This window comes from Syngnathus floridae, chromosome 17, assembly GCF_059516105.1.
Source record: "Syngnathus floridae isolate MCC-2025c chromosome 17, RoL_Sflo_1.0, whole genome shotgun sequence".
Lineage (NCBI taxonomy): Eukaryota > Metazoa > Chordata > Actinopteri > Syngnathiformes > Syngnathidae > Syngnathus > Syngnathus floridae.
Window position 1 is genome coordinate 8,280,258 of NC_142429.1, and position 27,385 is coordinate 8,307,642.

Genomic DNA, 27,385 nt, shown 5'->3' on the forward strand with positions numbered 1-27,385 from the left:
GCTAAGGATTGTATGTATAGAGTTATTTATTGATTTGACATTTTTGTTAAAATATATTGAAATACACAGCAATAGCAACAAGGAGCCAGAGAATTATAATGACACAAATATTGCTTCACATAAATAAATAAATAAATAAATAAATAAATAAATAAATAAATAAATAAATAAATAAATAAATCTGACTGAAACCTTAATATAATAATTTTTGCTTTGGTTTTTGCTGAGACTGGAAGGTTGTGGGTTCAAACCCCGGCCGGGTCATACCAAAGACTATAAAAATGGGACCCATGCTAAATACGTAGACTGTGCTTGCTGGAACTCGGTAAACTAGCATTAGCATTCCTCACGGTAGCCAGTCGGGATGCTTATGCCAGCAGGCTAATGTTTGGAACGTGTATTTTTTTTAATTTCTAATGTATTATTATTGGCAGTATTTACCTCCAAACGTGATTCGAATCGTCTCGGGAAAGAAACGTCCTACCCACTCCGTTCATAGAAGTGGACTGAAAAGAGTGAGGGAGGCGGGGGGATATTTATACTCTTTTTCTTTGTTTCACTTTCATTTTCCCTGAAATGACCATAGGGGGTTTTATAAGAAATGCTAACGATTGTATGTATAGAGTTATTTATTGATTTGACATTTTTGTTAAAATATATTGAAATACACAGCAATAGCAACAAGGAGCCAGAGAATTATAATGACACAAATATTGCTTCACAGAAATAAATAAATAAATAAATAAATAAATAAATAAATAAATAAATCTGACTGAAACCTTAATATAATAATTTTTGCTTTGGTTTTTGCTGAGACTGGAAGGTTGTGGGTTCAAACCCCGGCCGGGTCATACCAAAGACTATAAAAATGGGACGGACCCATGCTAAATACGTAGACTGTGCTTGCTGGAACTCGGTAAACTAGCATTAGCATTCCTCACGGTAGCCAGTCGGGATGCTTATGCCAGCAGGCTAATGTTTGGAACGTGTATTTTTTTTAATTTCTAATGTATTATTATTGGCAGTATTTACCTCCAAACGTGATTCGAATCGTCTCGGGAAAGAAACGTCCTACCCACTCCGTTCATAGAAGTGGACTGAAAAGAGTGAGGGAGGCGGGGGGATATTTATACTCTTTTTCTTTGTTTCACTTTCATTTTCCCTGAAATGACCATAGGGGGTTTTATAAGAAATGCTAACGATTGTATGTATAGAGTTATTTATTGATTTGACATTTTTGTTAAAATATATTGAAATACACAGCAATAGCAACAAGGAGCCAGAGAATTATAATGACACAAATATTGCTTCACAGAAATAAATAAATAAATAAATAAATAAATAAATAAATAAATAAATAAATAAATAGATAAATAAATCTGACTGAAACCTTAATATAATAATTTTTGCTTTGGTTTTTGCTGAGACTGGAAGGTTGTGGGTTCAAACCCCGGCCGGGTCATACCAAAGACTATAAAAATGGGACGGACCCATGCTAAATACGTAGACTGTGCTTGCTGGAACTCGGTAAACTAGCATTAGCATTCCTCACGGTAGCCAGTCGGGATGCTTATGCCAGCAGGCTAATGTTTGGAACGTGTATTTTTTTAAATTTCTAATGTATTATTATTGGCAGTATTTACCTCCAAACGTGATTTGAATCGACGTTTCTTAAGTGACAGCAAAGTGAAAGTCGTGCTTGGAGGGTCGAACTGGATTTGTAGTATTTGCTGTGCAGGTGTTTTAATGTTGAGTAAGCAGAACTAAGAGCGTGTGCCATCTAGCGGTCCTACACGGGGATGGTGAAAATGTAAAAATAATTAGATTTACACGTTTTATTCTTCACTTCTCTGATGACGCCGTTGTGAGTTAAATGAAAATGTGGATTTTTATATTCTATGTTTTTATTTGACCTAAATTCATCAAGTCATATTACAAATTACCACTAGAGGGAGATGTAGGAGAATGTAAAATGAAGTCACAAGCCACAAGTGGAAAATATTGCAATAAGCTTTATTTGATTCTTTTTCTTGAAGTTATTATGCTTTGTTCTTACCTTTCCAATAGGGGTTTTATTCGGCATTTTTGTTTTTATCTGCAAGGGGTAAATCAGCATTCACAGTCAGTTTCCATATGTTTTCAAACAAAACATTTTTTTAAAGATTCTTTCACAAATTATAAAGTTTTGTTTGATATATGTTTAAAAAATATAAAAGATAAATAATACCATTCCATTTATGTCTATTTCATATTAATTTAATTTTTATGAAATATTCTTCCAATTTACTGCATTTAAGTTTGTCACATTCTACTATGTGACATTAAAGCAACTGTAATTGTAAGGAGCATAAACGATAAAGTCATTTATGGAGGAAAGACCCTCATCTTGCATTCTTTCCCATGCTTTCCTATCCTTGTGTCAATATAGCTGACAATTCATCTATTGATACAGTAGTAGAATAAAAAAAAATAAAAAAATAGGAAGGCAAAATAATACCATCTGCCACATAACAAAAGAGTTTGTTATAACAAAAGCAACAGTAGAGGAAAACGTCATGGGAGTTTAACAAGATATTGAACAAATAAAAAACAACTTAGGAGTATATTTTATTTATGATTGGAATATTGTAGATAAACTACATTACAGTATTTTTTTTCTTGCAGGTTGGGGTAGTATACACAATTTCCCCTAATTAATAAAAGTAAAGAAAAACAAATAACAATGGTCAATGATCTTAAATAGTGTATACATGGCTTCTGTTACAGTGTGTTACTTTTCTTGATGAATTATCTTCTCTGTATGATTGCTAACAACTTGAAAAAAATGTCATAAGAACTCAGTAACAAGTTGCCAATGTTAAACAAAAAAAACAGCAAATAATCAAATGACACTGATTGACAACATTGTCAAACATTAACCATTAAACACATTAAAATTGTACAATCTGTGAAGAAGTTTGTGAATAAAAAAATGAACAAGTGGTAAAATGGCCAGCCCATAAACTCCATTGTGAACCTGAAATTGATTAGAACATCAAAGTTTTATTGCACCTTTGTGAAGTATGGGTCCCCAGTGTACAGAAACCGCAAGATGCCAATTTTCACATTCAGTAATTCACATAATGTCTCAAAAAAATTCACTTAATAATGCCATATCAAATCAATGTCGTACTTTTGAAATGTATGCTATCTAACCAGTTGACCTCAGGGTTAAGTAATGATTTGAATAATGTGACAGGAGTGTCTGTTTGCATCATGGAGGGGCAAAGGTGTTGATTTGAAAATATCTGAGTTCAAACATTCTTGCTACTAATGGTGCTTTCATCAGTTTTATATGCTTGCTATAGAAATATGAGCAATCGCATTTTAGCCCCGAAAGTAATTCATTTGATTTCAGCTCTCTTCTTTCGAATATTCAAAACAGACATCATGTTTGCTGAAGAAAACCCCAGATATCCTAGATCAGGTGTCAAACTCAAGGCTCGGGGGCCAGATACGGCCCGCCACATCATTTTATGTGGCCTGCAAAGACAAATTGTGCATCGACTACTAAAATTACAGATTGTCTTTATTTTTTAAAAATAGAGATATGACTAACATTTTTTTATTACCATTCATTTTTTTAAATAAATAGTTTTTACTAGATTCGAAAACTAGAAATTAATCAATTTGGGTGTCTGACTTGAAGGGCCTTGTATGGTAATATATAAATCGATTTTTTTTATGTTAACTACATTTGTTTTGAGTAAACAATATTGCCAAAACCTTAAGAAGAAAACATCAATGTGTAAATAAAGTGGGTTGATCAAAAATGAAATAACACAAACAAAATATAGTCTGTGGAAATACAGTCTAAATATGCAGCAATGGACTTGATGATAAGAAATACATTTAGAACATGTCCGGAAAAAAAAAAAAAGCAACATTAACTACAATAAACAACGTATATTAATAATAATTTATGACATAATAATTATGATAATTAGAGGAAATTGAGGGACTCAAGCAGGGAGGCAGCCAAATGAAGAAGAAAAATAAAACTGTTGCACATTGACTGTTGGTTATTACGGTAGCAAAAATAGAATTTCTATCGTATTTGCAAGACGAACCCGCCATTCATTCATTCATTGGTTTCCATACTATTAGTATGCAGAGCTAATCAGAATGGCTTGCAGAGCTCATGCAAAAAATATTCATGCTTATAAACCATGTTAAAGAAATATTCAGTTGACATTTTGTCTTCTGACTAGTTCATGAAAGCCCCGGCTTGAATACTACTTTCTTGGCTTTAGTTTCTCAACACAATTCCCCTGAGGTGTGGAGTGTTTGACGATGAGAATTTTATTTTAAGCGTCACATATTTTCAGGAATTTATTGCCGTGGATGTTCTCATCCAAGAACATGATCTTGGTCAAACACAAAATAGCGTTGATGGATCATGATGTACATTTGCATTGAGATGAAATGATTTTTTTTACCCTTTTTTTTTTTTTTTACAAAAAGTAAAAACTTGAGTCCATTTCATGTTTTGATATCTTTTTTCAGTCTTGTTTTCGCTTAGACTCATGCCATGCAATTCAGCTGAAAAGGCGCAGTAGGTCAATATTGTAAAATTTTTGCAAAAAGAGTGAGACAGAGAGTATCTATACTAGACAACACCTCTTTTTTTAAGCAGATGTCACTTTTTTTATTTTATTTTTTCATTTATCTACATGTCTTTGGGTTAATTTAATCACTTGTATAGCATGAGATGTCTGTCTATTAATTGCGATACAATTCAAGTCCCAGGTTGTCCTCTGAAAAGTTGTGATGATATGAACGAACTGTAGCTGATGTTTCTGATATGTGTGAATCGAAATCCTCCTGCAGACTTTGTTCCTGCCATCTTACCTTGCATAGTACTTTGAATGCTAAAGTGGACATCTCAAGGAAATAATAAATTCACCATCACCTAATACATTGCAACTCATGTTGCATCTCTTATATACATGTAGTCCAACGCCTTGTCAAAGTGGTTTGAAAAGGAATAGAACTACCCTTAACTCGTGCAAATAATAAGGAACAGTATGTCAAATTCAATGTCAAGTCACATGATGAAAGTCTCATGACCGTCGCATGAAAAAGAAGTTTAAAGTGACAGAAGAATTTGCTACATAATGTAAATAAAGAACACAAGTATAAAAACAAAGAAAAAAATTGGGATTTTTTTTTTTTTTGGAAGGACAGTCTCTTGGTTGGGGTAATGTTCTTCATGCAGAAGAGCAGACATTCTAACATTTATGGAAGAAGCTGGATTGAAGTTATCCCCCCCCATTGCATTCATGCATATTTACTGCATGTCTTTGCATAAATCTGATAAGCGCATGGCTTTCAGAATAGCTTTTTTTTTTTTAAGAAAGAGAAGCACAGAAGTCAAGGGAAAAATCATAAGCTAAACATGTTAATGTTTCTCTTATCACAAGTCTCTCAAGCTCAATAGGAAAGTTGCTATACAAGACGTATGAAACGTAACCCCACCCCATCCTGCAAAAATAAACTTTCCCACCCCTGCCCAGCCCCATTACAGTACCTTAACGTGGTCTTTACTGACCAGTAGCATCATAGCATTTTGGCATGCATAATGTCAGCATGTCCAGCCTCTTCTTGCATTCAAAGAGATTTTTTTTCATGCTTTTGTTAGTGCATATGCATGTGCCAAAACATACTTTCACACTCACACACACACACAACTCGTAGTCGATATCTAATCAGCTCAAGACTAAAATCTTATCAAACACCCTCACGTTATTCTCATACCAGAATCCTTATTGCTTGCGATGGAAATCCATGCAGTTACCTACAATGCACATTTTACATGTTATTTACAGAATCATGACATAAGTGGCACACATTGTGAAGAAATGGTGATGGGAGGTTGAAGTGTATAAATAAACTGGGGAAACTGGTTTTGATGTGTGCCTGTGTGTGCACAGTGTCCATGCCAAATAAAGTGAATGACATATTTGTCAGGGACCCCAAAAATAAATAGATACATAAATGAATGAAAATAAATAAATTAATTAATTAAATACATTTCTCCGGAAAATGGAAACTGTTGCCTAATATTCACATGTAGTACAATGAGCATAAAACCCTGCATGACCAAATACCATTTCAATCAGTCCATGTTAAAGCTGCCTTGAGTTGACTGAATCAGGGCCCAGTCACACTGACATAGTAATGCAGGTCAGCATTTGTGCAGGTACAAAATGTTAGCATGCACAGTACTTAGGCTATAGACGTTGAAGAACTTGCCACAATATTTCTGCACCTTTCATCAGAAAGTCCCACCTTGCCAGATAGTTTTCACTTTTGTTTTCCTTTGCAGCAAAATGGAGACTCAATGCAAAAAAAAAAAAAAAAAAGAGCCAGGGACCTATCTCGTACAGTAAGTTATGCTGAAAGAAACTGCAAGGTTGACTCTTAAAAGTTCAGAAATGTGCCTGATGAACACTTTGCTCTACATTTGTCTTATTGGTGCACAATCAGGGGTGCATCAATCATCAAGAAGGCTTTTCTAATGTCTTGCCCGACTTAAGCACTTAAGACCAATATTGATCTCCTTACCACTCCATCTTGCCGAGAATGAAAATAAGCAGATTTGATGAAGCGTAACTCGTTTTCCTGTAAAAATGTAACTCTGTCTGGCAAGCTTCTAATTGGGTGTTCAGAACTCTCGATATAAAAATAGAAATAAAATATTGACAGAAAAACTTTTTGGTGAGGATACATTTTGTCACATCATATATTTTATATTTATTAGCTTTAAATACTCATCAGCCTCAAATGGGGAGCAACATTTTAGTAATCGTTGGGGGGCTTCACACTGGATTCAAATGATCAGGATCATTATGAAGCTTCTACAAAATTTGCTGATGAGCTAATTAATCAGTAGGGCTATGTTGAGGAGCGATTCTTCTAAAACAGCGGACAAAAAGATGTTGCGTACTGCGAAACGATGAATCCAACTTTGCAGTATCCCTTCGTCTTCTCAACAAATTTGTGCATCCGTGCAGAGGTAGATGCATGCGCGCACACAGACACACACATGAACACTAATCCATGTGGTTGAGTCAGATGACAACCTCACAAATCCCGCAGTGCAGTCTCCTTTTGCTACTTTTGCATATTTGGATGTTGAATGCAGTCTCTTTTTTTTTTCAAGTTCCTCCCCACGTGGCGTGTTGCTTTTGTCCATTGCTCCTTTACCATGGGCTGTCGCTCCAGTAGCCGTTAACAGTGCCTCCTACTGAATTGCCAAGACAAGAGATAGGATGGGGTAGGGTGGGAGTTCATGAGGGTTACAACAGGGAAAGAAAGAGAAGCCAAAAAGGGTGTAAACTCAAAATATTGCCACTGACAGCCAAATCACACTGGAGTCAGTGCAAAGTTGTATCGCTGTTGGTGGTGATGGGCGATGAGATGAAATTCTCGTATATGGGCTGAGCTGCAGAGTTAGTGCGCTTGTCACCTCAGAATAAATATTGACAAATTGCTATGTGAGAATATTTGCATATTGTTTCATCAAAAGTTTTTTTTACCCCCCTTTCCTTTTTTAAGATTTCATGGAAAACTAAAACCCTAAAAAAAAAATCGTCCTTTTGCTTGCTTAATTATCCCCCCAAAAATGGAATCGACAAACTTGACATTTCCTGTTTTATTGCCGACTTACAAATCAAAGCAATTAAAATTCACTTATGAACAGTGCAGCTCAGTCTTCTACTGAGATGCCACACGAGGAGCATGTTGGGGGTGATGCAGCCATTTTGCTCCCCTTGGCATCCCATAGTTTTCAGTGATTGGCAAAATGTATGACTTGTGACGCACTAAAATAAAGCACTTTCTGAAGGCATTATGATTTTTCAAACTTCAATCCGGCAAACATTATAATCCCCATTATGAAAAGACGTATTGATAAATGAAGCTTTGTGCATTGAGAACAAAACATTGACATATTAATGACAGCAAATAGAAAAGAGAGATTTGCATCCAAATAGAAATATGTGTGACTTCTGACATGAGAATTATTATGCTGTTGTTTGTATAGCAAAGTCAAATAAAGACAATGAGTAATTGGGATTTTTCCTTTCGGTTTATTGAACACCTTTAAGAGGTTTAAAAAGTGTCTAAACGAGTCTGGGAATTACTACGACGACTGAAGAGGATACAAATGAAAGAAGATTCAATTATTTTTTCTCAATAGTTCCAAATTCGTCACAACGGCTTCCCAGGTTCAGGGTCTATCCAAAATGAAGAAAACTTTTATTTATTTGATATTGCGGGTACACAATGCAATTATTCTGACTCTCTTTACTCATCTTACCTAAACTAAGTGAGAACGAGAAATGTGCTACGTGCATTTAATAAAGTGACTTTCATTTCTCATCACGTAGAAGGTGCAGAAGTGCCACATTTTCTGAAATGCTTTTTACCTACAATTTCTATTTTTGATCTACTTGTATGCTATTATTATTTTTTCCGTTATAAAGTAAAAACACATGCTAGAGTTTAGTGTGTGTTTTTTTTTTGTGTGTGTGTTTTAAGTGGTCTGTTTCACGTCTAAGGTCATTCCTCAACATTAACAAATACTGTATTTCATAAATGTTGGATAGTTATTCTTTCTATGCCACTGCTTTATTGAGGTACCGAATAATTAGAGCCATGTTTTTTTTTTCCCATACAAGGAACCGTATTAGCATTAGGCTAATAAATCAAAAACAACGGGACATTTCAGTCCCGCTGTTGTCCAGCAATTTTTAATTTTGGTGTCGTTCGCACAAGATTGAAAGTCTCTAACCTCAAGTTAAATTGAAAAACAGCATAAAGTGGTGCAAGTGCAGGTGCAATTGACAGAGGCAAGAAGTAGCACAAGTAAGCTAACCGAGCTATAAAGTATTAGCCTAAACTAACTTAGCCTCTGTCTTTGTTAGTCAGGCAGGTATGTTAGAGAATTTGAAAATACACTTGCAAATCTACCTACCGATATTTTTTTAATTCAGTTTTTTCTATTTTTACAATTCGATACGTGTCTTTGTTTTGCACAAGTCTAAATGTTTTTTTGTGTGGTGTGATATTTCCTTGGTATTTTTACTGGACTACAAGATGGAGGGAATGGGGGAGTGGCATCGCCTCAGCCCGGGTGGCTCGAAAGGCTCAAAAGTGGAATTGGTGATAGGAGTGAGGCGCAAAGGAGCTCCCGTCATCCCAGAGATGTTATTTAGGCTGCGGGATTTCTCATAACCTGTGGCTACATAACCAGGTTAGAATACCAAAAAAATAATATCGACCATAATGTGCATTCATGACAAAGTAGTAATGTAAGCAATGTGTGTTATGGAATTGCAATGTCGATTTGAAAGTAAACAGATGTTAGATACATTGACAGCAGCACACAAGAGCAAATTGAAGCCATTTGTTTACGGACAAGCATTTGATAAGTTCAAAACAAAATCAGCCCAAATGAAAGGAAATAGAGGAGAAGACAGACAGGTAGACAGAGGGACAAACAGATGGACGGACAGACACAGGACAAAACAGAAACGTGGGTTACAAAAAAATCAGTTGCCACGATATCCCTTGAACACATTTTTTTTTTTTTTTTTGGTGGGTCACAACTGTGTCCAAGGGACAATACAATTGCTTACAACAAATCTTGTTTTTGGAAATTCAATAGTATTTTTTTTTTCCTCCATTTTTAGTGTGCATTTCTCCTGGAGAACACACTATGGTGCTTCATTTAAGAACAACAACTGTGGCGAGCATTATATGCATGGGTAAGTCATCTGGAACTGAGCTCAAACAGAATTAGAAACAGAATTGGTTGAATATTTTGATTTCTAAATATAGTGTTAAATTCGCTTTTATTTTATGTGTCAATTTTTTCTCAGAAAAATAACAGTAAATTATTGTCAGGTGATGTTTTTGCAATGCACCTACTATAATTTATTTTAACAAATTACAGGAGTACTATATTTTGACTTATATTATACATGAGATAACAGTGTTTGGTGTTGGCAATATTGGTGCTGCAAAATTGGCAGAATTATTCAGATTCATTCGAATCGGGTGTTGCCCGGTTCGTGTGGATTTTGGGGAAAATCTCAATCTGAACAAGGAAGCAGGTGCTTGTTCAGTGGCAAATACAAGACTAGACACAAAAATGGGGACTTTAGATTATTGCTCCCTTACTCCACAAGACACAGAAAGTTGTCTGGTGTTTGGGATTGTCAACTGGTGGTCCGCAGTGGTACTGCAGGTGGCCCGCGGAATTGGAAATGGGAAATAATTGTAACATTAAAAAAAAAATATATATATATATATACTATATTATGTAGACTTGATTTATTTTCCAGCTAATTTTGTGAATCATTTACCCATCCAAATTTTAGTCAAATGTAGCCGAGATTCCCAAAATAGACATACAGATGCAAATAAATATAAATGTAGAGGTCTATCCTCCTTCGGTGCAAAATAAAATAATATTCCATCCAAAGCAGTGGTCCCCAAGTTGCTTCTTGGTTAAAATAGGGGTCCCTTGGACAAAACCAGTTGAAGAAAAACAAATTACCAAAATCCCAACTATGTTTTATCCAAATGGGGCCAAGGTTGCTGAGAGCCTGGACGACTCAGTAATACAAAAAAAAAAAAGTCAGTTCAGACAAATCTGTTTGCCAATAAAGAAAATCAATAACGTTTCTCCAGAAGGAGGTTGGGGATAGACAAGAAATTATGGAGACAGGGTGGCAGCCAGAGAGGACTTCAAACTCAAAGCAAGTATGTGCCTAATGCAGCATCCCATTTCCTTGTTTTACCTCCAGCCACTTACTGATTAGCTTTCTCATCACATGTACTGTATGCCTGCTGCTTGTTAATGTTGTTGAGGAGGAGAAATGTAGAGACACTGCGCAACAATCTTTCTTAAAATATTACCTCTGCAATGTGAGCTGGCATTAGAAGAAGCGGGCCTCTCTTAAAAAAAGCAGTTTGATTGTATTTGCACCAAAAAGTCATTTAACACTGACAAGACCGATTCCATGTGTGAAACATTTGTGGAAAATTAGCATGATCCAAAAAAATTTAAAAATCTACATGATGTGGTAGATTTTTTTTTTTTAAATCATTGTCAAAAATATATTTATGTATACATAAAGCCATATATGATTAAAATTAGCTGTTGATTGAATTAAATTAATTGCAATTTACATGAATGCCATAATCTGGCAAAACATTTCTGCGTCTATTAAATTTCATTACTCCCTCTCTGTTGCTATCAATCACCTTATTTTTATTCATGTTTTTTTTTAAATATCTAGCATATTCTAGAACTAAATTATAATATACTGTACAATTGAAGTTGCAGACAAATTATATTTGAGAGAAGTCCGGCATCCGCAAGTTTATTAGTTTGTAAGCTTTGTTTATCAGCAGACAAGCATGTTGTTTTGTTGTTGGCATTCGTATGGAGATTAGTATTGACGCTTGGAAATGTGCACTCAGTAAAACGGCTACAACCATTTGCGAGTAGTCGTTGGGACTCTTAGTCAATTAAACTGTCACTGTACAAGTAGTGTCAGACGGAATTTAAAAGCAACATTTCAATCATACAGTGGAAGTTGTTGAGTTACGAGCAGCATTGGGGCTGCAAAAAAAAATATATATTTTTTTTTTTCTTTTCTGCAACCTGGATATAATGAGAGCAATATCTGTGTCTGTTTTCAACAAAAGCTTAGGGCATAAAAAAAACCTCAAATGTAGTTTTTTTTCTCAACCAAAAGAATCTTGATTTATGTAACACTTGAAATATTATTTAACAGAATTACCCAAGTGATCAAAAATCAGCGTTTGAGGGCACCATGTGACATCAATCAGTAGTAAATGTAATGTTTATATTTTGATATAAATCAAATAGCTTCCCAGTAAAATGGAGTCCGAGTCTGCAATGCAATTCTGGACTGCAGTCCTCCGTAAAATAGGTAGTGCTCTCGGAGGACTGTGGCGTAAAAACTGTTCTGGGCTCAGTTCCAGAGGAGACAGAGAAGGCCAACCAATCAACCGCCAGCTCTCACTGGCCTGGCACAACAATGCAAGTGCAACAGTACAAATGGGCCACTTTCACTCTGGTAATAATAATAATAATAATAATAATAATAATAATAATAATAATAATAATAATAATAATAATAATAATAATAATAATAATAATATCTAGACTCGCTCAATCATTTAAATGAAATCTTGCTGGTTAGTACAATTGATAATAAACCATTTACATTGCAAAATCTGCAACTAGAATAATGAAATAAGAATGTTTTATGTATAATTTTGTTGTGGTTTTATAAAACTATCCCAATGTTTTTTTTTTGGGTGCCCACTATTTGTAGATACCAGAGTGAAAGGAGACAGGGTTTGAAGAAGAGGAGGAGGAGCAGGATGAGGGAAAGACAGCTGAAAAAGACACGACACATACAGGGATGAACTAACAGAGAAAACAAGAAACTAATTGGCTGGAAAAACAAACAGATGGATCATGTAACCAGAAGGACAAACAACCAACATACTTTGTACAAACACGTGACGAGTTAAATACAGCACACTTTAATATCATGCAATCTTGAATATTAAAACCCTGAACCCCCCCCATTACCTTAAAGCAGCATTCAGCACTGTAGGATCAGTGTCAAGAATATACAAATCTGAATTCTAAAATTCAAATCTGATGTGTGATGATTTTTTTTTTTTTGCCCAAATGCCCCTTAAAATATCAACCATTAAAAAAGTGTGAAAAAATTCACATTTTGAATACAAGACATTCGGAAATATGACTTTGAGGAGGTTTATGTGGTGGAAAAAAAAAAAAAAACTCAGGATGAATGTCTTAGGTATCTATATAGAAAAGTTATTTGACAAAACGGCCTTATGTTTATTTTGCTTTACTGAATTTAAACATAAATTTTTACACTGATCTGTCTTCCTGCACTCCAATAAAAACCCAAACCGCCTTAAACCAGTGGGCTACCCTGCGTCGGCAAAAGTTCTGTGAACCTTCTGCTTTTCCAAAAGCCACTTGATGCCCCTACCTTTTCGAACGTTGCCATCCGTTGTACGCTGGAATTCCCCAGCACTCAATAGGAAGCAGGCCCGATCGTGCGGGTAGCGTTCCCGACTGGTGGTTGAACCGTGGCCCCCAATGGCCGGGCTGCGATCATCTCCCAAAACCTGGTCAATAGTGGGACAGTCTTCATTTGCTAGTGCTGCTGCATTGGCTGCCGCATCACCATTTTGTTTAGAATCTGGGGATGGAAAGAAATACAGAGGTAGAAAAATATTTCCAAATTGATCCAATTAAATAGTGTACAACAAATCACATACCTGCCCTGTTGATTTCAATGATCTCCTCTTGTGCCAGCGGACAATCTCCAGCACCCATCATGCTGCCAGATCCCACCATGCCAGGCCCTAGAACATTGCCCATGAGCCTATGCGGCGAGGCGGTCGCCATGGCGAGGGCATCTGGTTTGCAATAGTTGGGACTTCCTGGTTGTGGTGCACGGGGTATATGCTTGTTCCTCTTCTTGGGGAGCTTTTGCTTAGCCATGGCCAGGGAGTAGTACATCCCGAAGTTGTTGACAATGACGGGAACAGGCATAGCGATGGTCAGCACACCGGCCAAAGCGCAGAGGGCGCCAACCAACATTCCTGACCAAGTCTTGGGAAACATATCTCCATAGCCCAGTGTTGTCATGGTCACCACTGCCCACCAAAAACCAATGGGAATGTTCTTAAAGTCTGTGTGGGCGCCAGCAGTCGGATCATCCGGGTCAGCACCGACGCGTTCAGCATAGTAAATCATGGTTGCAAAGATGAGCACCCCAAGTGCCAGGAAAATGATGAGCAGCAGGAACTCATTGGTGCTTGCCCGCAGAGTGTGGCCCAGTACCCGCAAACCAACAAAATGGCGAGTAAGCTTGAATATGCGCAGAATTCGAACAAAGCGAACCACGCGCAGGAAGCTGAGCACATCTTTGGCTGTTTTGGAGGAAAGGCCGCTAAGCGCTACCTCCAGGTAAAAGGGCACAATGGCCACAATGTCTATGATGTTCAGGGCACTGCGGAAGAACTCTGCTTTGTCAGGGCAGAAGATAACACGAAACAGCACCTCAATTGTGAACCAAATGACGCAGACACCCTCAACATATGTCAGCCATCCATCTGTCACCACTTCAAACACTGTCTGTAGAGTGGAAGCAACACAAATAATAACACTGAATAAACAAATTCATCAAGTCACATTTTACTGCACTACAGGATGTGAAATTAATGCCAGTGAAAACATTTCATATCAATCAAAAAGTAGAGATTCATTTTTGTAATTGGTATTCTTTCCCAATTAATATGCTATTAGAGTAAAATCTACATAACTTGAGCAACCTGAAAAGCTATCATAAAGCAATACCTGATTTTTATTCATTAATATTCACTTAACCTTTATTTTTTTTACCATTGTGGGTTTTTCTTTCTTTAACAAAAAGGATACCAACAATTTTGTCCTGATTGACTTATTAAAAGCTTCAAAATTCAAAGTTTGGATAAGCATAAACCTGAATTTCAAGATTCCAATCCTCTTTTGTATTTTTTATCATTTATGTCATTTTAAAGCTCACAATGGACACATTAATTAACACTAACTCATTAAAAAAAAAAAAAAAAAGTACCTCCTCCTGAGTCACATTGCTAACAGTGACGTTCTCGGTCAGGTTGTAAATGGTGTAGAAGGCTTCGTGGGTCTCCAGACAAAACGTAGAGATGGAGAGGAGAATGAAGAAGAGGGAGCCAAATGCCACATACTGCAGAAGGAGAGAAAAAAAGCTTTCCAATTCAAAACCATCTTCATTTTCATCATCTTAGAGTAAACGATTTCAAGACAGCATCATCTCTCATTTCCGCCTTAAAACTGTTCCATTTTTTGGGGGGGGGGGGTTCATCGTGCAAGAGTCAGTTTGCATTTCTGAGCCATTGCACCATGTGAGGCTGTTATACAGAAAAGCTACCGCTAGGGGGTATCTATAACACCATGGAGAGTGTGGAGCAATGATCTAAGTGCAAATGGCCTCACTGCTGCAAATCCATTGATTTCAGCACACTCAGCAGATAGAGATGATGGATAAAAAAAAAAGTCAAAGATGATATATATGATTCAGATAGTTATATACAAAACATGAGGGAAAAACAAGGGAATAATGATTTAACATAGCTAGAGCTAATAAAAAAAATGTGATAGAGAATATAGAGTCTATCATAGATTAATATTAACTCAATATTTACCCAAATGCAGTAAAGCATAGTATTCCATTTTTGCTAATCATCCATTTATTTCAGGAAGCTTTTTCTGGATTAATCGTGTGTGTGTGTGTGATTCCATTCCTCTTTGATACCGCATCCCCCTGCCCCCAACCATTCATTCCCCCATTTGCTCGCTCTTCTCCTCATTTTCTCTCCTCCGCTCTCTCTCTCTCTTTCTCTCCTTACAACCCATTTTTACTCTCTGCTGCAGTAAGATGCTTTTTCCCTTGCGTGCATTTGTACAGTGATGTTTTCCCCCTAAAGGCTGAGATAAATTGCTACCTCGTCTTACAAAAATAGAACGTACTAACCCCCGAAAAGAGTATTTAACCATTTTTGTCAACAATATCTAAAAAAAAAAATGCTATGTGGCAAACGCTAGTGCCCATAGATATACAACAGCTAGTGTTTGTGTTTAGCTCCATCCATGATTGATTTTTTTTAACGAGTTTGACGTGGATTAGGTTGTTACAAACATGATATGCAACTATCAAGCCAAATTTTATAATTGGGGATCCTGCATGAATTATAAAACACATCTACACAAAACCATGTATGCTAAACTTTTCTGCATTGACGTTTCGGATGATTTGTGCCATTCAATTCAGTTTTCATTATGTAAGGTGACGAAGGTCATTTTTAATAGCTCGCAGAAGTAGGTATTTTATAAGCCATATCTACATTGCACAGACATGCTGTGTGTTTGGAATTTTATGACAGCCGCCCCCACCCTTCCTCGTAAAATCAAGCTGTTCGGAAGATGAATGAATGAATCTGTATTCAAAATCCCGATTTACAACTCAGATGTGCCCTTCGGTATTTTAAGACTCAAGTGCATGACTAGATTATCGCATTTAAATGGAATGAGAGAAGCCGCTTTCATTGGGCATGATTGAAGAAAACTGTGACCACTCCCACACTGACGCAGCCTTCCCTCTCTCAGATCCGCTGACCTGCGCTGATCTGCATAATTACCAACATTAAAACTAACCCACCTTTGCGCAGAGTTGTGTTGCTGTGCAGTAATTACATCATTCATATTTCCATAAAAAAAAGAATTAACTCATAATCTGCAAATATAATCCTGGTGTTATGTTAGCGGCCTCGCTACATTTGTACACAATCTTGTTTTCTTGCGAATGAAGCTTTCTCATTCAACTTATCTTTGGTTGATGAACCATTTTGTTATCATAACACATATATGTATACACACATGGCGTGTGTGTGTGTGCAGGGGAGGGGATTGTAAGTGTGTGTCAGGTCAACGATGAAGACAGACAAATGAAGTCTTGGTCTAATCCAAAGAGAGCACATTGAGTCCCACAGCTTATTAACCATGGTCTAATTTAACATCCCTATCTAGAGCTGTCCTGGTTACACAAAATTTCTCTATCTCATGCAAACATGCACACACACACACACACACACGCACACCAAACATTTTGTATGAATTCTGTATTCTTAAAATGTTATTTAAAAAAAATTAAGTTGAATATGAAAATCTCTGTGTATATAATATGCAATATATTATTTATATATACATATAATAATAATATTTTAAACGCTATTAAATTTGAGTGTGGTCATTTAGTGCTCTGAAGTTAAAAAGAGTCGGATTTTAAAGAGCGCCGTGGTGAGTGTGGACGTTGATATAATGGAAATTCCTCAAACTCCTAATCCTAATCTTTTTTTATTGTACTCCCAGTTATTAAAGATACACGACACATACCGCAGTAGGGAATCTGCTTTTTGCTTCCCTATATTCCTCACTGGTCCTTCTCTTTATCATTGCATTCCCTCGCTCCTGTCATATAACATGACCTAAATCTCTTTGCTCTTTTCTTACATCACTAAATATAACATTTCAGTTAATATTTGTATTTTACTCTTTGTCAAGTTATTCCAGTGATCACTTTTTTTTCTGGAACCAACAATTTTGTCCTCGTTTTAAAAAAGTTGACCTTAGTCAGCTTCAGAAATAATTATCAGAGACAAATTGTACTTAGGGTCAACCAGCATGTGAGAATCATGGGCCACACTCTTTTGTGTCAAAGCAAATATTTCTGTCCCAGACATTTTTTAATTTTCCAAATACCTTAAGCCACAATCGCATTGTAAACGCAACCTTGAGACACACCAACGCACCGCTTGGGTGAATTCTGTCTGAAAAAGTCAGGCAAATAAAGACAGCTATATCATTTACGGCGCCGATGAGCCAATTTGCCGGGAAGGCAGTGCTAAAGCAGCTTTTGTTTAAATCTTATTAGAACATTCCAACCGGCCGAGTGGCTAAAAGTCAATTGTTTTGCTGTGACATCACATTTTAGCTCTTAGCTAACATCCACTCCCGAAAAGAGCAGCTAATTTAAAGGAAAAGACAACCTTGTAAAAAGCATGGATGTGCAGTCAGGATAATAATAATGATAATAATAATAATAATAAAAATAATAATAATGACAATGATAAGGGAAGTCTGGGAGTCCCTCCCAAAGCTGCTGCCCCAGCGACCCGACCCCGGATAAGCGGAAGAAGATGGGTGGATGGATGGAATAATGACAATAATAATGATAATAATAATAATGACACTAGTAATAATATCTGTGAATTACAAATTTAATGTTAACGTGTTGAAAAAATGTGAACCCATTACTTTGAAAGTAATAAGTGCACGGAATGCAATGCAGATCTAAGCTTCTGCTGCTTCCCTTTAGTATTAATATCATTGGCTTCCGTGAACTGAACCTAGTATCATCTTCACTGGTGGGGAGGGGGGGGGACTGTTGGTCTATGTAAGGGCTGCCTTATAGTTATTAATAGCTAAAATAGCGGCGTAAAGCTTGTGTAATAGAAAAGGTGCTTTAGGTGGAGGAGTCAGTGAGGAAGTGTGTGATAGCACTTATTTACTCCCACTCCCAATATCAAAAATGAACTCAATGGGCCCCTCTCTCATTTAGAATATTTTCTGATCGTGTTTAAATGACGAACAAGTCATCTTGAAGTGCTGCTACTTTTTTTTTTTATTTTAAAAAGGAAAAAACAACTGCTTTCACTAAAACTCACAAAATCAGTCAATAATTTCATAATCCATCCATGTAACAGCAGTCCAACGACAGTACCATTTTTTTTTTTTTTTTTTTTAATAATGATGTCACCTTCTCTTTTGTAGCAGTGATGCAGCACCCGGAATGTCCTTTCTAAGACTGCAGCACGGACACACACATACATTCATGCACACACACTCTCATGCACTAACAATAAATGCAGAGTGTCTCCACTTGAGTAAAGGGCACTTTTCAACAAATAGTCTGTCTGAATGGTTGTAATTGTGTTTACCCCCCCCCCCCAATCTAAATTAAAACAAACTGTAAATTAGATATATAGAGTAGAAGCAATGAAGTGAGACACAACCTACAGTGTATATATGTAGTTTGTTTCTATTGTGTTCTATTATGTATGCATGAGTTGTTCTTCCACTCTCAACATGCTTACAATTGCTTTTGCCCTGCATATTCCACTCCATTGCTCTCCTTAGAATGTAAGCATATTGTAATTGGGTCATATACCGTATTGGCCCGAATATAAGACGATGTTTTTTTGTATTGAAATAGACTGAAAAAGTGGGGGTCGTCTTACATTCGGGGTCTAGATGGTGCCAGGTATCTTTAAAGCGAATGCTGAACTTAACTCCGCAGGCCAATGCGAACCCCTGTCACGAAGAAGGAAAATAAAAATAGCGGTAGCACGAAGAAGAACAATAAAAAATAGCGGTAATAAAGAAAAGAAGAGATAACAGAAAATGGAAAAACCAGAAGCCATTTATCTACAAATGTGATTGCACTTTAGTTTACATATTTAAATGTTCAGATATTAAGATATGACAGTTTTTGCATGATTTCAATGAGGCAAAATAACTTTTTCTCTCGAATATATTGTTATAATCATTTGTTTCAGTTGTACTGTAATTATTTTCTGTATAAAAATTAAATTTGGTGTCCAAAAAATCTTTTTTCTTGAAAAAGATGGGGTCGTCTTATAATCAGGGTCGTCTTATATTCGGGCCAATACGGTAGTAGTAGTATATATATATATATATATATATATATATATATATACTACCATCCAACAATAGAAATGTAAATATCACCTTTTATTTGCCCTTTGAAATACAGTTTTTTCTGTATGCTCCCCCAAATTCTTTTTTTTTTTAGTCATGATCGGCTAACCAACTAACTTTAACCAGTCAACCTCAAGTGTGCATAAGATTAAGCAAGGCTCTTCTAGTAATTATAGCTTGGCCATCAGGAGACACATGCGTAAGCAAAGCTGTACACTGCACTGAATCAGCAAGGTGACGGGTTGCTGGTGCAAGGAAAGGAGATCAATGTAATGAAAAATAAAACAGCATCAATGTCTTTTCATTATAAATCTATACGACATCATCACAATTCATCTTCATGAGCAGCACTATTTCAAATTGCTGGGTGCACAACAAAAAAATGATGTAGGTCATTTATTCCCGCTGAGCTTTCCGTTGGACACCTTTTAAACTTCAGAAGAAAAGGTAATGCAATGTGTGACACAATAATGAGACTTGAAATTGGAAGGGTTTCCTGTCCCTCTTGAGTGCTCAGCAAAGTCAAATAAAGACAAAAATTGGAGAAAATATATACATGCAATCAATAAAAAGCTCATTTTTCCTTTCCTTTCCTTTCCTTTCCTTTCCTTTCCTTTCCTTTCCTTTCCTTTCCTTTCCTTTCCTTTCCTTTCCTTTCCTTCCTACCATGAAAAAGCATGTCTGTCTGCTTGCAAGATACGAAATTCATGCTCAAGACAGCAGGAAAGAGAATATTAAGAACAGCGGGAGACAAGTTTGCCAGCCTTCGACCTTACTCCGCTGCAATCGATCTTGCTTCCCCACTCAAGTGGCCAGGCAATATTAAAGAAACTATTTTTTTTTTAAAAGGAAAAGGGGGAAAAAAATTGAAGCACTACTTTATACTAATCTCAAATGGCAAATTGTTTGTACATTGATTATTAATGAGTTTTTAAATATTTATCAAGACTGCATTAAGTCATTGGTCATTGGGTAAGCAGAGCAGGAATGACCTCCTGCTTTAGTTAGCCCACATTTAACTCTTTAACTGCAATTATGTGCTAATTTCTTAGTAAGACAATTTATCCATTCACATTCCAGCCATAAATTACTTAGACTTTTGTGTCAATGTCAGATATTTCTGTATTGAGACCATGACAGATAAAAATGTAATATATTGCAATATTTTTACTTTGCCTCAGCCCTCAATATATAAGCTAGAGGTGTCAAACTTAAGGCCCGGGGGCCAGATACGGCCCACCACATGATTTTGTGGCCCGCGAAGACAAATTGTGCATCAAATTCATTGTGTCATTACTAGAATTGCAAATTGTTTTCACTTTTAAGAATATCTTTTTTTTTTTTTTAAATATTTGACCAGTTTTTACTCATCTGATTTGAAAACGAGTTATTTGTCAGTTTGTTTTGTAGCTTTTACTTTTTATAATATGAGGTGCTCATACATTTATTTGGGTTGACAGTCATGAAAGAAGCTACGACTACGATCCGGCCCGGGAAAAAAAATGACTTTGACAATCAACCAGTCATTTTATAAAACTGCCCTTATTTTAAAATGCTAAGCTAATAAGTTATATATTAGATTATTTCCTAAAAATTTAAAGTAGGTAAGAACATTAAAGCGCAGCTACGAATAAAAATCATGTTTTATATGTATATGAGAATAATTACCTACACATCCCTAGCCTACTCAAACTCTGCGCAGTACCAGATCATTCTGCAGTAATCCACTTCACATGGTTAAAAAAAACGAGGTTCTCCGCACAACCTTGTTTGGCTGCTTTGGCGTGTGATGTTGACTGTGTTGCAGACCTTGTGTGATGTGATAGCATTAAAGATCATGCAGAGGTTAAATACTAGTTCTTGACGTGTCATCAAATACAGTGCAGTTGTCTCTCTCTCTTTCTCTCTCTCTCTGGTGACAGGGAGAGAAAGAAAGCTCTGTCGCAGCATTATCCTGAAAAGCACAGAGGGGGAAGGGAGACCCTGGTGGATATATTGCCTATGGCGCAACAAAGCAGCAGATAGGGAGCTAGAAATTGTTTAAAAAAGGGGCAATCATTGCAAATAACTACGGTAATGTAGAAAGAGAAAAGAGGAACAAGATTATATTTGTTTCTATCATCCTTATTTGGATATTTTTGTTACAGATGGGAGAGTGTGAGCAAGCTGTGTTGTCTTCAAGGCCACAATAAAGAATGAGAAAATAATTTGTATTTATTGCTGCCAGGGGTTTATTTAATAGTTTGGACTCATGGGGTCCACTCAAAGCATGCACGTTAAGATATTGAATGTTGGTGTTTATGAGCAATTAAAAAGTGTGAATTTGAGAAAGTCATCCTATTTTCGAAAACAAAGTCCTTCAAATCCTTGACAGAGATTATTATCTATAACAAGGAAATAATCTTATTGGTTTTACCGTGTCACTCCAATTCTACTTTAACTTGGTGTAAGAACAGAATTGTTAGCAAACTCATTATGTTGAGCAGCATGCAAAAATGATTTGATGTTCTGCCATTCGTGAATGGACTTAGTAGTCATTCAGATGCAAATTCTCCATTAGAGAAATGTCATTCTCAAATGTTTTTCCAGTGATTAGAATGACAGTTTTCGAAGTTTTTATAATCACAGTGTGTAAATAGCCCCCCGATGTAAATTAAGAATGGATCGGTGTCAATTTAGACACCCACCCGATTACAGTCAGTGTAAATGGTCCATCTAAAGATGACCATTAAATACTATTTAATTTAAATATGTAACTGTAATCTTAAAGTTACTGCTTAAAGTTAAAAAAAAAAGATCTTGAAATGTTGACCCATGAATAAACGAACGAACAAACGAATGAATAAAATATATAAATAAAATTAAATAAAATAAATGGGCAGACGGACAGATGAAAAAAACAAATAAATGAATAGATGGGCAGACGGACAAATGAAAAAAATGAGTAAAATAATTAATAAATTAATTGCTGTACATATGCACTTTGTATGCTGTACTCCTTATGTCAGTATTATTTAAGTGACCCTAATATCTATTAAAAAAAAAAAAAAGAGGATTGGTCAGTCTGTCTTTTTTATATGAATAACTCTAATCCCTCTATTTATATAAATACTGCTAATTTCTGACATTTTTGCAAATTCTACCTACTTCTCCCTTAGGAACAAGTTATTACCATCCCATCCACCTCGTATGAAGAAGGTTGAAAAAGAGAGAGGGCAACGTGCGCATGAAGGTTTTACTTCGAAAGGAACACCATTCAGCTGTGACATCCGCCTGAAGAAGAACCCCATCAATAAGAGGGTACGAGTAACCCACCATGCCGAGCTCAGCGAAAAAATAAATGGGGATTATCGGGGTGTGTGGTGAAAACGACCCCCAGTTTGTCCCTATTGTTTCTTCGCATCCACCCAAACCCCCCCCCTAACCATAATCACCCCCTTTTCTCAGAGTGTGGCTCTGCTGCAGAGTACAGCGCAGTCAGCTACTACAGGCACTGCAGTGTTATGCTATAGCACAAGCAGTCAGCTGGATAAAATCCACCAATGAAAACGGAGGTAGCTGAGAATGGATGGGTGAAGAGTAGACGAGGGGGTGAATTTGGGGGATCTGAGTAGCAATAATCTGCAATCGTGAAGCAGTTGGCTAACCGATTTTCAGTGGTGATGACTTGAAATTTCCCAAGTGGTTAATCAAATTTGAAAAAAGCATCGGAATCAACCGAACGCTTTTGAAGGTTATTAAAAGCGCATGAATGGATTGAACAAGCGATAGCATGATTTTTCTCTGATCCTCTTTCAACATTTCCTTGGGCTATAAATTGAGCTAATCAGGCGCAAGTGAGGTGCTGCCAGACCTGAAGTGCTGCGGCTGTTACTGCAGATGCTGCTGCACTGGCACCCTCCCCTCCATCTTCCCAAGCTATCTTTTTCCTTGTGTATTGGCAATCAAAACGTAGACTGCACTACTTTCAAAGTCACCTCTGCTTTTACGTTGACGCTACCCTTCACCTGCTATCCAATTCCTTTTTTGTTTTACTGTCATCCCTTTTTGGTTTCCCCATCACTCCTCATCACTCTTATTTCCAGACCCATATCATGAATCATAAGGTGGAATTTGGCCAGAATTGAGAAAACTGCCTCTGTAGTTATTTCTAACATTTACTACACTCACAATTAGGGGAAAGATGGGTTTCAAAAATCCATGTGGAATGTCACAACAGTCGTGGCTAACAGCTTCCACTGTGGAGATGCAGAGTGACCATCCACCTCCAAAATTCCTCGGACATGCGGCTGTGGTGTCCTTGCGCAAGACAATACCGCAAACTGCTCCCCCCGGTCGCTTATGTAACCTGTGCGTGTGTTTGCAGAGGTCCAATTTTGTGCATGTGATAAATATTAATAGAATAGGATCAAGGTTCCTAAAGTGCCATGCAAAATTTGAAAGTTGCATGTCAAGGTGAAGACGCCATCATTTTCCAGTGATGAAAAAGAGAACTATGAAGTCCATAGAAGAGGTTATTAATCTAACAGTGACGATAAAAAGTCTCCACACCTTCTATAAATCTCAATTTTTTGTGATATAAAAAAAAAAATCTAACAAAGAGAAATAAATTATTTTCTGTGACCTGTCAATTGAATGGGAAATATATTTTATGCTAACACTGACTGCCATTTAGAACTTTTCATAATTTGCTCTACCTTGACTGAGGCCCCAGCTTGTGATTCTGCCTTGACCTTGACATAATAATAAAAAAGTAAAAAAAATGAAAAATAAACACTAGAAATCTCGCATGTGGGAAAAGGTGTTATGGTCCGATGAAATTAAACTAAATTAATTGACTTTACATCCATCCATACTCTACAATTTTAGGACTATGGACCGAATTTTTGTCAGACAAAATTTTCACAGACCGGTGCAGCAAGCTTTATAAAAACCTGAGAACGATCCTGATTATTTGAATCAGGTAGTTGCAGTGGAGATAAAACAGGCTGGATGGATATGTGAATCAGTCAAAGGAGTTCTCTAGGGAATCAATCTGGGACTGCTCCACTGTGATCTGCTCCGGAAAGATGGAAGATACAGTGCGACAACTTGAGCAAGCCCACAAAACTTTTGTTTTGACCAATTAAGAAAAAGAGTGACAAAATGGCTGGACCAGCTGGTGTCGTTCGGATGCTAACATCATAGCATTTCATAATAGTTAGCGTTTTTTTTTTTAATTACATCCATACATTCATCCACCATGTTTGTCCGTTTCCCCCTAGCATCAGCATTTCTTATTTTTGACACAATCGCATATTCCGCCCCGAAAAACAGTGCTGCTTTGTGATTGGTCCACACCACCAGCGGTTTGGTCGGTCAGCAAAGTCGGGATAAAATGGATTATCTGGGTTTTGTGAATTCCACGACAATTAAGCTTGCAGGCAAAATGATAAAAATAATGAAATGTTCATTATGGCACACACATTTTGTATAATTAATTGTGATTGAATATTAGCATATTGATAACCTATAGCTAATGTAACCACAAGATTACAAAGAATATCAACTTAATATCCTTCCTATACATGAATGCAAGAAGAAATACACACCTTAAAACTCCTCTCTAAATTACTTATCAGTGCCCTGCAGGAGGTTTTACAATGTCTGCAAAATTTGTAAACACTGCGGTCCCCATTTTCATTCCCAGCCCAAAGCACAATCTAACTGTGTACATGGTGATGTTTTCTTTGTTTTGGTATCTTTATAAGTGTTTTTTGAAGAATACTGAGGATTTGTAAAACTTTGTTTGTTTGTTTAACGGACCCCCTGAGCTATCCTTGCCCCCCCGGAAAAAAATTCTAGCACCGCCAGTGGTGCCAGTCTACCAAAATAGAGCCCTGGATAGGTCGCCAGGGAATCACGGGGCACATTAGAAAAAGACAAAGATTTTGTGTTATAAAGATCATCTTTTTTTTTTTTTGAATGTGGTGTGTTTGCCAGATTACAGTTTAGTATAATTCTCCTGATGATGCAGGAAATTGAAAGCTGACAGTTTACAAACACTGATTTCAAGGGCGAATGCTAGGCCTTTAAATCAACTTAATTTAAAATGAGCGGCGTGGGTACAGGAGTTATGGCAAATTGCCAAATGCAGAAATGACAGACATCCATTCGGTCAATAAAGTATTACAAATTTAAATCAGAAAGCACAACCTTGAGTGTTGTGTTATCAATCCATCATGACACAGACTCATGCACAGGCACGGACTGAACCTAAAGCGGAGATGCATTTATCATGACTGAGGAAATATGAAACTGGATCCAGGGCAACATGCCTCACACATAAGTGCCATTGAGGGACCTTGCTGGCATCTTGCATTAGATCAAGATGGTGAACCATTGCAATGTGCATTCTTTGTTTATTAGTCTTAAAATGGGACAGAAAATATTAATCATGTAAATGCATGTAAAAATGCTAGACATGGGATGCTTTGAGGGGTGCAATGTTTCTCTTGAACTTTTCTTGCGTCAACTTTTTTCCATCTTTCTCCATTATTTTGCTTGCCAATGCGGGTTTGAGGAAACTTTTCCCGCAGCAATGCGCAATGGCGAGACAGATGCATGCGCATAAACGTGCAAGCAAAAAAAAAAAAAAAAAGAAAAGGGGAGAATAGCTTAAGCCGGTTCGGCTACTCACCCGGGCGTATTTCGATGAGTAGGGGTCCTCAAACAGCGCCCACATTTTGGGCTGCCACACCTCCCACCACGTCGCCCTGCGGCCGTCCTCCTGCATGCACAACCGCTTCAGGTCACCATCCGCTCCGCCGGTAAGAGCCGGGTCATCCTCCGGCACATCTGGCTCGGGGGTCTCGAAACTGTCCAGCGCTTCCTCGGCGTCGCGATGCTGCCGATAATTCATCCAGCAGCATGCCTCCACGTCCGTCTCATCAATGCCCCAGAAGGCGAGTTCTTCCTCGAAGAGCGGCCCGCAAACATCATTAGGACAATGAAGTTTCCCAGTGCGGTAGTAGTTGAGAATAAATGCAAAAGTGGCCGGGTGGCGATCAAAAAAGAACTCGTCTGACTTGGGGTCGTAATCGAAGTTACTGTAGGCGTCGGGCTCCGTCAGCCAGGACAAGCGCGTACCCGGAAGCGTCTTCAGGGTGCTCCGGTAGGTCTCGTGTCGGATCCCGCCGCAGTTGATCACGATCTTCTCGCTATCTGACGCCGAGCAAGTCATGGCTGCGATCAGGCATGCTTCGGTCGGTGCGCCCGAGTGATGATGGTGGTGGTGGTGCAATTCTGATTCCGCTAATAGCTTGTCCCATTCACTACCGATCCCCGCTGTGCATTTAGTCCCTGTAAGTGCATCCTTGCAAGGTGTCACGGAGATGAGGAGGAGAGAGAGAGAGGTAGTGAAGGAGGAGTCTTCCCTGGCGCCTCTCTGCTTGTGGCTATGAGAGAAATCAGGTTGAATAGGCTTAAAGGGAAACTGATTTTATGAATCAAATACATATTGCGAAAGGTTATTGGCCAATGATTCATATGATTGGATCAAATGAGGTCAAAGATGATGAGATATAAAGTACATCCGCTGTGCGTGTCTTGCGTTTTCACAAAACTTATCTCCAAAAAAATGAAAATTCACATATTTATATTCCAATTTATCATCATAAGAATAGTTTGGCATATGACAAGGCATGCAAAAATCCATGATGCGTCAGTTTTTAAAGGTCAAACTTAAAAGCAAAATCTCCCAAAAAACTAATCAGCTCGAAAAAAGTAAATACATTATTTTAAATCATTGTCCAAAATACAAGGCACACATCCGATTAAAATTGCCTATTCAACGTTGTTATAGTGATTAAATTGAGAAGTAGCGTACAAATTAAGAGATTGCTGAGGCCATGT

At 37.3% G+C, this 27,385-nt stretch overlaps 2 protein-coding genes across 4 annotated transcripts in view; both read right to left on the bottom strand.

Moving 5' to 3' along the window:
- LOC148384189 (E3 ubiquitin-protein ligase rnf213-alpha-like) overlaps positions 1 to 498 on the bottom strand; it is a 29,112-nt gene extending 28,614 nt beyond the window's left edge. Inside the window, exon 1 of one of the 2 annotated variants that reach the window (XM_088357451.1) lies at positions 462 to 498. The gene's annotated coding sequence lies outside the window, so the exon portion shown is untranslated. The remainder of the gene's footprint in view (positions 1 to 461) is intronic. The other variant, XM_088357449.1, reaches the window with a different exon arrangement.
- A 5,062-nt stretch (positions 499 to 5,560) lies between these two features.
- Positions 5,561 to 26,851, bottom strand: LOC148384190 (voltage-gated potassium channel KCNC1-like). 2 transcript variants are annotated; one of them, XM_088358374.1, is made up of 5 exons: positions 26,172 to 26,851; positions 14,751 to 14,882; positions 13,408 to 14,269; positions 13,116 to 13,328; positions 5,561 to 7,288 (listed from the first exon to the last, which is right to left on the bottom strand). In XM_088358374.1, exons 1-5 carry the CDS (start codon positions 26,712 to 26,714, stop codon positions 7,245 to 7,247), a joined length of 1,794 nt encoding a protein of 597 aa, XP_088214500.1. In that variant the 5' UTR covers positions 26,715 to 26,851; the 3' UTR covers positions 5,561 to 7,244. The 2 variants fall into 2 exon arrangements, with proteins under 2 accessions (XP_088214500.1, XP_088214499.1); XM_088358373.1 differs by lacking the exon at positions 5,561 to 7,288 and adding an exon at positions 7,296 to 9,286.
- Between the last annotated feature and the right edge of the window lie 534 nt (positions 26,852 to 27,385).